Here is a 12,030-nt window from a genome sequence, read left to right as displayed (position 1 = left end):
GGGTAAGTGGTGGTCTGCTAACCAAAATGCTGGCAGTTCAAACTCGCCAGCAGCTCCACAGGAGAAGACAGCCAGTTTCCTCTCATTAATATTTCTCACCTTGAGAAACCAATGGAGAATTACTGTGGGTCAGAATCAGCTCAAGTGCTGGGGTGGTTGTAGCAGTAGGTGCTGTCTAGTCGACAGTGACTCCCACCAATCCTAAGAACAACAGCTCTGCACCTTGCCTGACCCTGTAGTCTCTGGGGTGCTCGAGCCTCTTGTTAGCAGTCACTCTGTCCATCCATCCTGTTGATGGTCTTCCTCTCCTTCTCTCACCCTCTACCTTCCCCAGCCTGCTGTCTTTTTCCAAGAATTGATTGACCCCTCCTGACATCATATCCAAAGCATGTGAGACTGTGTTTCACCATCCTTACCTCTAAAAAGCACCCTTGGCTGCCCTTCCTCCAAGACAGACTTGTTTGTTCTTGTGGCAGTCCATGGGATATTTGGTATTCAGTACTCTTTTTCATACCACAGTTATTCAAAGGCATAAAGCCTTCTGTCATGCTTATTGGAACCATAGGAAGCAACTGAAAATGCCATGGCTTGGATCAGGCATCCCTTAGTCTTTAAACTGACATCTTTGTTCTTAGGCATTTAGGAAAGGTTCTTGACCGCAGATTTTCCCAGTGCAGCACCCCTTTTGATTTCTTGATTGCTGTTATCATGGGTATTGCATGTGGACCCAAGTAAAATGAAATCAGCCTCTTTACCATCTATTGTGATGATCGAGACTTGGTTGAAGAACAGATTTTGTATTCATTGCATCAAATATAGCAGTAGTGAGTAAGTTTATTATTATGCTCATTTCACAGATGATAAAACTAAGGCTCAAAAAAGCCTAGCATCACCCTGATCCAGGATGTAAAGCTGGGTCTGGCTGACCGCACATTCAGTATCCCTGCTTTCATGTATAAGCTGCTCAATTGCAGAAGAGCCTGGTTCATCTCAGGAACCTTCCTGAGGTTCTTACATACGGAGTTCACCTCAGATGGAAAAGGAGATAGTATTCATTGAGTGGCTACTAAAGCACTAGACCTGGTGGTTGTTACTGTGCTGTCGAGTTGACTCCGACTCACAACAATCCGAAGTACAACGGCTCTGAACCCTGCTCTGTCCTGAGCCAATTTCATCATCTCTGACACACCTACCCCCATTACCCTAGTCACTGAGTCAGTCCATCTCATGCAGGGTTTTCCACCCTTCAGTCTTACAAGTTTAATGTCCTTCTCCAAGGACTGTCCCTACTTGCAACATACCCAAAGTATATGAGACAGAGCTTCAAAATCCTTGCTTCCGAGAAGCAGCCTTGTTTCACCCTCTCCAGGATGATCCTGTTTGTTATCTTAGTGGTACATAGTAAATTCAGTACTCTTCTCCAGCACCACAACTCAAAAGCATTGATTCTTCTTCTATCATCCTTCATCATTGTTCAGCTCTCTGATGCAAAGCAAGTAATTGTGACAATCATGGCCTGGATCAGGCACACCTTAGTCTCTAGACAGACATCATTGCTCTTTGGTGCCCTGAAGAAGTCCCTGACAGCAGATTTTCCCAATGCAGTTCATCTTTTGATTTCTTTGCTACTGGTACCAAGAATGTTGAATGTGGAGCCTGGTAGTCTGTCTCATTTTCTGTTCGTTAATTCTCAGGACCATCCCAAAATTATTATCTCTACTTTTTAGAGAAGGAAAATAAACTGTCAGAAAAGTGGAATAACTTGCACTTCATTTATAGAGCTGGACTCAAGCCCTGCTCTTTGCCTCCCTGCCCAGTTCTGTGAACTGGCTCTTGCTCTGAATTAAGCCTCTTGCTCACTGGCTGCCACCCTCTGATGTCTCGTGTTTTGCTTCAAGTTCCAGAAATCCTTGAGTCTTGTCTTGCACATCTGCTTGTCTCCATTTTATCCTCAAAGAGCAACTGGCCTATAATTTTCTTTTTCCGTAATTACTTGGTTTGGGGTTAAACCCAAATGGAAATGATTTCGTTTCTGTGGGAGATGGTCTGGAAGGTGCCGTCTTCCTGCTTCAGCATGGGGCATGCTGGACTCTCATATTCCCCACCCCCACCCCCACCCCACATCTGTGTTCTGACTGAGTCAGGTGTCTACACCTCCACGCCTAGTAGGAAACAGCAGCTACCTCTGACCCAGCTCTTCTTAGGAGCCAAGGCCCAGAGCAGAGCCCAGCCAGGCAGCAGCCCCCTCCCCACTCTTGTCCTCATTTGGAGCAGATGCCTTGGCACATCCCATCACAGAGCTTCCATCTGCTCTTGGTGAGGGTCCTCTAGACCACCCACCATCCATCCCCAGGCCCTTAGAAAAGAGAGGAAAGGAGAAAGCTGAACATGTGTTGTTGGAGTATCCTCATGGCACCAGCCTGGTGGCGGCTGCTGTCAGAGTCCTAGGAGAGACATAACAGAAATACAGCAGGAGGGAGTGGGCACCGTGTAGACAGCACCCGGGTGTGATGCGGAGAGCCGCAGGGGCGGCCTCTCCAAGGCAGTGGCAGAGGAGGCTCAGGGCCAGGACTCCCTCGGCGCTGGCAGGTCAGGTAGACAGGGAGCAAACACATGAATGTCCTCTTCAGAGACCTTCTCTCACCCAACCCTGCAAAGTAGGACCCGCCACCACTGCCGTTTGTCTCTCTCTGGCCTTCAGTTTGCTTCATTCAAAATGCTGATCACAAATTATAGTTCTTACCAGAGCCGGCCCATCTTTGGTACAGCTGCATCGTCAGTGCCTCACACTGCATTGGCATGGGGGAGGGGCTCGCGAAATCGTGGATGGAAGAGGGCGGCCGGGGCGGGGTAATATATGGAAGAAATGAGGCCATGTGGCCAGGCAGGGGAGAGGCACGAAAGGAGTCGTGATAGCCAACATTTATAGAGGGTTCTTTCTGTGCTGGGAAATACGCAGAGCTCTGAAGACACACCTCAGTCCTCACAGCTCTTCAAAATGTCCTTTGGAAAAATGCCATCATGCTGGGAAAGGGAGAAGGGTCAGTGAAGGAGAGGAAGCCCCTCAGGGAGATGCACTGACAACAGTGGGCCACTGACAACAGTGGGCCTGAGCTTATCAGAGATTGTAGGGATGGTGCGGGACAGGCCAGGGTTCCAGTCTGTTGTTCATAGAATTGCTTTGACTTGTAGTCAACACGATGGCAGGTAACTAACTTATTCCTGCTTTATACATGAGGAAACTGAGGCCTGGAAAATATATAACTGGCCCATTATCAAACAGTTGCAAGGGGTGAAGATGGGATTTGAACTCAGACAGTCTCTTCCCAGGAGCTGTGTTTATAGCATCAGGTTAAACCTTGGGGCACAGATCATAGTCTCAGAAACCCTGCCAACTTTCTCCAAAGGATCCTTGGGAACTATTGGAGAGTTCTAAGCAGATGAAAAACACAAGCTCATTTGTGATGTTACAGAATAGAGAGATTTACCCTTGGCAGGCAGACTAGAAGGGCAGAGGTCCATCGAAGCAGAAAACTGAAGGGTCCTCAGAGGTCCCCAGCCAGTGGACCAGGACGCATGGTCCATCCCAGAATCTGTCCTGTGGGCAGTATGCCTGGCTGCTACCATCATGTGCCCTCTCCAGGCCTCCCTGGACTAAGAACAGGGAATGATCATCCAGTGGACTAACAGCTCCATAACCCCCAGCACTCCAGGTCTCTGCCCGCAGCATCACCTCCAAGGAGCAGGGAAGGGTCTCAAAGCTGCTTCCCAACAGAGCAGAGCAGAGTTCTGTCATTGAGTTTGGTACAGAAGAAGCAGTGCCCTCCACGTCTAGGCCCTAGTCCTGGCCCAGTTGGGTAACTGGGGCAGGTCTGGAACAGGCACCCTTATACCCTCCCAGCTCATCGACAGCATCAGATGATAAAGTGCCTGTGGAGAGCTTCATGTGCTATTCTTCCATTAACCTGACAACATAAGCAGATCCTTGCCACAGAAAAAGTTACATACACAGAAGCACTGCATATAGTTAGGGCCTCTCCAGAACCCCTGAAGCCCATTCACAGGCCAATTGGACTTAGGGTGAAGGACCCCTAGCTCAGATTGTACTGGAGATAGAGGATAATTTTTGAAGACTGAAGACCCTGAATGTAAAAGAGAATTGCCCAGGGAACTTCCCAGCAGGTCACAGACAGCAGACGAGCAGCAAGCCCACTGGCAGCCACTGTCAGGACCCCCGACAGCAGGGCCTGGGCTGGAAGCTGGCTAGCCGAAGTGACTGCTGTCTATACAATACTCACTTCTGCCCTCCCTCCCCTCTCCATCCCTCTCCCCTTTCTCCGCTTTGTCCCTCTCCCTGCCCCATCTCTTTCTTATTCTCAGGCAATAGAAACCTACTTGCTGAATGTCTCCCCTGGGGGGCTGACCTACATTGCCGAGTGGCGAGGGGGTGTTCTGGACCACAAGATGGGGCACCTGGCCTGTTTCTCAGGGGGCATGATCTCACTTGGCGCTGAGGATGCCAAGAAAGAAAAGAGGGCCCACTACCGAGAGCTCGCAGCCCAGATCACCAAGACGTGCCACGAATCGTACGCCCGCTCAGGTAACCCTGCCAAGGGAAAGGGCAGCAGGAGAGACTGAGGCTAGACACCAGGAAGAACTGGAAAGACCAGCAGAGCAGCAGTGAGTGAAGGGAACTCTCCTTGGAAGTTACCTTGACTGAGGGACGTGCTGTGTATGCACTGAGATTGTTGTCTGAGTCATAGGGGACACAGTGCTGCTGTACTGAGCATGCTGTATGAGCCCGACACTGACTCTTGACACATGTTATCACTGAGTCTCACAACAAAGATGAGGGAATTGAGGCTTGGACGTTACTTGGTCAAGGTTTGGGGTGGGGGGCACAGAGTAGACAGGGTCTCCAGTCGCTGAGGCAGAAACACTGATTTCAGAGCCTTACAAACCATTTGCCCCAGTCCCCGGGACCTCCTTATTTGTTCCTTTGATCCAAGACCACCCAAACACTCTAAGCCTGCTTCGTCATCCCCACCCAGCATGTGCTACAGAATCCACAAATGTCAGAGTTCAAAGCCCCAGTGGAGAACATGGACTCAACTCCTCATTCTATAGTGGGGAGGGCTAGTGACTTTCCAAGTCATACTGCACGTCAGCAGCCGAATCTGGACTAGAACGCAGGTCTTCTGATGTCCAGTCCCATCTCACATGCTGCCTCTCTAAACAGCACCCCTCAGAAAAAAACAATGTCTGGACCCTAGTGGTTCCAGGGGATGCCTATTGCTCTGATTTGCAGCTACAAGAGAGAAACCAAGATTTTCGGTTAAAATCCTGGCTTAAATGCCACTCTGCTACTCACCAGCTAGATGGCCTCTGTTTTCTCATCTGTTCAATGGGCATGGTAACATGGGTCTCCTGTGGCAAGGTGGAGGACCCTTCAGGAAGGCTCTTGGTCCACTGTTTGTAACTAGTATCATGAAAGGCACTTATTGGCACCACCATCCAGCCCCCTAGCCCCCCAGAGGGACAGCTCGGATGGCTGCACTCCAGTCCCATTCTCCTGGAGCTGTTTGTAGGAAGCCAGCAATTCAAAAGAGGTCCTTAAAGCTGTTCTTCCATTCCCTTTAAAGAGCTTGCACTGCCAGGGCCATAAACAAATAGGAAATCTCAGGAATAATAAAAAGCCTGCATTAGTCTGGGACAATCAGCCCAGACCATAAAAGACAGCCCACTTAATAGAGCATATTGTTCCCGCCAGCCCCACTTGTCCCACGGACGGCTGCAACAGGCCTGCTGCCCTCACCCCATTAGCAGCTTGGCAGACCCACTATTTGCTGATGCGCAGAAGCTGCTGCACCATTTGAGAAGGTGGAGGGGCCAAAAGCCTTGCTCATTCCTCTTCCACGAAGCCCTGCTCAGAAGCATAGGACGCCCTCCAAAACTCCAGTCCCATCTTGAGGAAAAGTGAGCCAGAACTTTTCAGAGGCTTGAGCCCCAATGAAGAGGGGCATACCCGTTAGGACCAGAACTGGCCCACACTGAGCTCGATAAGACAAACAGGCATTCAGCGAAGCAGATCTGACCCACCCACTGCATGTTGAATCCAGAGATGACTCAGGAGGGATAGAGAGAGCACACGCCAGGGAATGGGTACCCCAGAGCCAAGGTCACATCCCAGCTCTCCCGGGACTCGCTGTGTTACCTTGGACAAATGACTTACCATCTCTGATCTTCAGCTTTCACATGCATGAGAAAGGGATAACAATATCAACCTCAGCACAAAAGACGTTTTTAAAGTTTTGATATATAATGTCTGGAAAGCACTTGAAAACCTGGCTACAGAGTGGTGATAATTGAGGTCACCCAGAAAACAGAAATGGCGCAAGCTGTCCAAAACCAACAACAAACCTGCTGGATGTCAGCAGGCCTTCTTTCTTTATGCAAGCCTTCCTCTGTCTGCATAGATGTGCATTTGTGGGCAAGTCATTTCCCAAACTGTGAAGGATAATGTTGGTTCAGGGAGAAGTTAAAAATGATTCCCAGAGAAAGGAGATCTGTAGAGGAACAGGTTATATATTAGCATATTAAAGGACCTGATAAGTCCTGCATATTATTTCACTTTGTTTAATCCATTGTTCCCAAAAAGTGTGTTGTTAAACTCTATCTCAGCTGAACTCTAGTTAACATCTCACAGAGCTGGTGTCTCAAATGTAGAGAGTTGGGAGACCCTGCATGAACATTCGTCTTTCCGGAATGCATTTGGATTCTCAAGAGTCTAAAACCACGAAATTCTTGAAGCCTCAAGGGTCTTGCTTTAGCAAGGCTAGGCCAAGGGCGAAGCATGTGTTCGCCCCACCGCAGCCTCATCAGGCCTTCCTTCAGGGTCTGCCCTTAATCAGTTCATCACAGCCATCACCCCAGGAGGGCTTCTCAGCAGCTGGAACCTGGAAAGCAGGAGGTGGGAGGTCTGACCCAGTCTCTGCTTGGCCATTCCTACAGATACCAAGCTGGGCCCCGAGGCCTTCTGGTTTAACTCCGGCAGAGAGGCGATGGCCACCCAGCTGAGCGAGAGCTACTACATACTGCGGCCCGAGGTGGTCGAGAGCTACATGTACCTGTGGCGGCAGACCCACGACCCCATCTACAGGGAGTGGGGCTGGGAAGTGGTATTGGTGAGTGAGCCCAGGGGCTGGTGGATGAGGAGGCAGGCACCCCTGAGAATTCATAGGCATCACACCAAGTTCTCATCAGGGTGTGGGTAACAGCACGTGGGGTCAGGGTTGTGCTCCAGAATTATGAACTGGGCAGAGGCATCTGGGACCAGGCAACCGGGATTAAGTCTTCTCTGCAACAGGAACTGGCTGCCAGGCTGCAGTTCACCTCCCTCCTCTTCGTAAAGCCAGTCCTGGCCCCGGCACCCCGACACTTCCCGGAGCCCCACCCTTCAGTCTCTTCTCTACTAGCCTTCTTGGCCCACCCTCCTTCAGCCCTTAAACTCCTGGCAGGAACTCTCCTGGCCGTGTTTGGGTTAAATGTCAAAGGCAGTGGGGATTCCAGAGGGTCCTTCCAGGGATGTTGAGTCACCCTATCCTCCCCTAACCCCATGTCTTAACTCCTGGATGACAGGGCACAGCCAGCTCTAGAGGGGCACCCCCTCAGGACTAGGCTCAGGCAGGACACTGGGGGCCTGTTCAGGTTTGTCCCCACGATCACAAACTTTGGCTTGGCCTGAGCCTCCGAAGACTTGGGTCTTGACCTTTGAAGGAAAAGTATTTGATGCCCCTAAGCCCACTGTGGATCCCCTCAGTGTAAAAATTGCACATACATACAGAAATACAGACAGCCTGGTGACCCACTCACCTCTGGCTGAGGGACCATGTCCCTACGGAGAACCCTGGAGGTGTCTGGAGACTGTTCTCCAAGCTCCAGCCCATGAACATGACCAGTGCTCTGCCTTCCTCTCCTTCCACAACTTGGGGTGTATTTGTCCAAAGAAACGCACTCTCTCCATTCAGACCAGGTGCAGACCTCAGGGGTACTGAGTGCTCAGGGGGAAGCAGGAGTGTGGCCTCGCCAGCCCTGGGGGAGTACAGGTGGCTGAGCCTGCGGGGAGTTGTGTTGTTGGCCTCTCCATGGCTCGTCCTCTAGAGAAAGGCCACCTGGCACAATTTACAGCCTCTGCAGTGAGTCAGTTCTGACACCACAGCAAGAGTGAGTAAGTGCTTCCCTGGATGCCAGGGGTCCCCAGCCATGCACATGAGAGGCCTGGCTGCCCACAGGCTGTGGCAATCCAGTGTCCTGGAGGCCTCTCCCCTCCCATGTTACAGCCCGCCTTCCTTTCCCGCAGGCCTTGGAGAAATACTGTCGGACGGAAGGCGGCTTCTCGGGGATCCAGGATGTCTACAGCAGCATGCCCAACCACGACAACAAGCAGCAGAGTTTCTTCCTCGCAGAGACATTGAAGTGAGCGGGGCTTCATCTGTGGGCTTCCCAGGGCGGAGCACGGGCTTTTCTAGGAATGGAGGGAGGTTGGAGGCTGGTGAGTCGGCTGCGTCTCGCCTCATCCAGTTAGGTTTTGGGGACACTGGACCAGGCAAGCAGGAAGGGGACATGGAGAACACAGGGCTGTGCCCTACTGAGCCTCGCACCCAGGAGAGGTTCCTCTCCTCAAGGGTGTGATCCTAGAGATGAAAGGTGGGATGTTGGCTCCAACTCTTAAGTATTACTGATAGGATGTTTAGAATTTCAGTCTTCAGACCATTTACTCAGGTTGTTTCCATTTTTCTGATACTTTCTCCTCAGTCATAAAAATGAGAACGCCACTCATGATAAAGGCACCTAGCTCTGGTGGCTTAGTGGAAAGGAGCTGTACTGCCAGCTCAGAAGCTTGTGGTTCAAATCCACCAGCTGATCCATGGGAGAAAGATGGGAAGTCTCCTCCCGTCTTTGTAAAGATGAACACCCCCTGGAGGGTCAGCTGTGGGTCAGTTCCAACTCAACAACAATGAGTAACAACCGTTAGAAGGGTGAAGTCCCTGCTAAGGGCATTCCAGGAATTCAGTGCATCGAGGCCCAGTCCTGGTGCCAGCAATGGCCTCTGCAGCATCCCTCCTGCAATACTCCATCTTTTTTCTGATGGAACTTGACCATGTCTTTTCCTTGCCATCCCCCTAAAGCAAGCCCTTTGTGTCCTGAACCCTTTAGGATGGGCAGGAGTAGCTGGTTCTTTCCAGTGGAAACTTCTCCTGCCCTGGGAAGCTCCTTTGTTTAATGCTATCAGTATACATTCAAGTGCAGAGTCTCTTCCAGAGGTATGTGACGGAGCAGGGTAGAAATGGGGATAGTGCAGCACTTGGGCCGCTCTTGGAAGGAAAGGAGAATTTAGGCTGTAAAGGGTCCTGGCAGAGCTCACACACAAAGCCACATAAGCTAAGTGCCTGGGCCAGCAAGTATGAGGTAATTGAGTGGGGACAAGGGGCAGAACAAGGAGTAAGCTGGGTCTGTTTGACCCCAAAACTCAATGTTCTCCTTAGTGACGACGATCTCCTCTGCTTGGACCAGCCCACCAAGCAATTCTAGGTCCCGGCCCCCTTGTGCCCTTAGCTGCAGCCCACTGCAGAGACCTCCAAGAATCCTGCTCAGTGGTGCACCTTTGCCAGGGCGCTGACTCCTGTGTCTTATTCCCTGCCCTACCTGGGGCACAGGTATCTCTATCTTCTGTTCTCTGAAGATGATGTGCTCTCCCTGGAAGACTGGGTGTTCAACACGGAGGCGCACCCGCTGCCAGTGAACCACACAAACAGTGCCAGCAGGGCCTGGGGCAGACACTGACCCCATCTTCTCACAGGTCCTCGGGCCATTGCAAACATGCCTTGCCTTTATGGGATTTGGGACAGTTCTCAAAGGGATTGGGAACGTATGCCCCATCCCAGACAGAACCCAGGCAGAACTGCCAGACATGCAACCTCTTTTCCTCTATGAGGAGACAAGGACTTGGAGACGAAGCAGTGTCAAGAGCGGCCACCTCCAGCAGACCCGACGTTGCTTCCACGGAGAATTTCTATGAAACTCACTCAACTTGCCATTCCAGGGCCAAAGGACCGGAGATTTGCTTTCTGACCCCATGTATTAGCTTCACTTGCTTTCATTTTGTTTTGCTTGATTTCGCCTTTTATCTATAGTTGGTTTTTATCACAATTATAAATATAGTTTTCAAAAATCATGTGCTTTCTAAAACGGTGGCTTCCTGATCAATGAAATCATAAAGTATTTGCACATACACACCCAAAGCCTTGGCCCCGTTTTCTATACTTTAAATGCCTTTTGCCCAGCATTTACTATATGTTCAATTATCTGTCATTTATCTTGTCATTTGAGGAGGGGCGCCCCTTTGATTTGGGTCTAAGTATTATGAGTCACTAGTACTATTTTCATTATTGTAATGGAAAAATCTGTAGACTAGAATAAAAGAGTTTATTGAATAAGAAACCCAGTCGGGCTCTTTGCACATCAGTGACACTTGGAAAACCGCTGCAGTGTTCTAGACAGAAAGAATTACCAACAAGCGGTTGATGTAAGGGGTAATTTAGTAAACGAGGAATTGGTCGCTCCAATTTCCATTACCTTCTTGTTAAATTGGCTATAATATATTCAGGAGGTATGGAGCTAGCCCTTTAAGTGGAGTTTGTATTTATATTCAGGTTGAGGCTTGGGAGGCTCAGAGAAGGACAGCAACTCATCTGAGGTTGCACAGCCAATAGAAGGCTGCAGTGAGCCTCCCCCAGCCCCAGCCCCTCTGGTCATCAGTTTGATCATCGAGCGGATACTTGATGGGTGAGTACCAGATGAGGACTCCATGCCAAGGATACAGCTGTGAGGGAGTGCACAGTCAGGGCAGGCGCAATCGACTGTAGACACAGATAAGCGCAGTAACTGCAAGTAAGTAATACGAACCACTGCAAGACACACGGGGCAGAGGTGGTCACAGCCAGAGCCTACCTGAGCGGGTCAGGGAGGGCTGCTGCAGGCAGGTGACCATCCACCTGGGATGCAGGAGCAGCAGGAAGGGAATCCTCCAGATGGACAAGCATCAAACAAACCCAGGCTCTATTCCCACTCTCTCTGTGACTGTTACCTGCACACCCCTGAAAGGGGCCCTGAAATGCATAGGCAGAGAACACAGAGTTCAGGGCCCAACACAGCATGAAGGCTTGTCCTCCCCTCGTCCTTACATCCTCTGCAGCAGGTTCACATGACTGTACTCGTGAAATAGCCTGGAGCCTTTCCCTGTGCTCTCCCGCTTCAGGTGTGTTCTGGTCATCAACCCGAGGACCCTGCATCATGGACACTCTGGGCCAGGAGACCTGGCTTTAAATGCCACAGTGTGTCTCTGAGCAGGCGGTCTCTCTCCTCTGAGTCCCTCTTTTCCACAAGAGAAGGGAGAAACTCTACTTATGAGGTCACCATGAGAATGATGGGGTGAGCCTGGGGCAGGGGGCTCTGGGAAGGGCTCCATCCTCATCCCGAAGATGCGTATGTTGAGCATCTCCTTGAGCAGAAAGTCAGAGAGGTACAGGTGAGTGGCCGTGGGGCAGGACCCCTGCGATGTGGTCGGTAAGTCCAGCAAATCGTTTCACTGCTGATAGACATCAAAAAATGTGGTTCCGGCAACGCACCTGTGCCCATTTTTTTAAAAAAAGGAAGGAAAACTCACCATGCAAATATTGCAGCAAAATTAGAACATAAAGATAAGCAGAAAGAATATTCACCGTCCTACCCTCCAGAATGAATTCTGCTGTGTTCTGTGCAACTCATAGCAACCCTACTAACAGCCTTTGAACAATGGATCCGAACCAATGTGCTAGCCTCACTATATCTGATATAATTGAGCCCATTGTTACAGCCCCTGTGTCTGTCTTCCTCCCTGAGGGTCTCCTCTGACCCTTCACCCTTTGCAGCATGATGTCTTTTCCTAAGGACTGGCTTCTCCAAACAACAAAGTGTGTGAGATAAAGCTTC

General features: G+C 50.5%; 1 protein-coding gene across 1 annotated transcript in view; it reads left to right on the top strand.

Moving 5' to 3' along the window:
• MAN1C1 (mannosidase, alpha, class 1C, member 1) overlaps nucleotides 1–9,843 on the top strand; it is a 209,010-nt gene extending 199,167 nt beyond the window's left edge. Inside the window, exons 9-12 of the mRNA XM_006883503.1 lie at nucleotides 4,381–4,600; nucleotides 7,012–7,184; nucleotides 8,360–8,475; nucleotides 9,717–9,843. Coding sequence (XP_006883565.1) covers nucleotides 4,381–4,600; nucleotides 7,012–7,184; nucleotides 8,360–8,475; nucleotides 9,717–9,843 — 636 coding nt within the window. The remainder of the gene's footprint in view (nucleotides 1–4,380; nucleotides 4,601–7,011; nucleotides 7,185–8,359; nucleotides 8,476–9,716) is intronic.
• The last annotated feature ends 2,187 nt before the right edge of the window (nucleotides 9,844–12,030 follow it).

This window comes from Elephantulus edwardii, unplaced genomic scaffold (genome assembly GCF_000299155.1).
Source record: "Elephantulus edwardii isolate Elephantulus edwardi_28Jun2011 unplaced genomic scaffold, EleEdw1.0 scaffold00028, whole genome shotgun sequence".
Classification (NCBI taxonomy): Eukaryota; Metazoa; Chordata; class Mammalia; order Macroscelidea; family Macroscelididae; genus Elephantulus; species Elephantulus edwardii.
The sequence above is the reverse complement of the archived record's forward strand: the minus strand, read 5'-3'. Positions and strand labels throughout refer to the sequence as shown.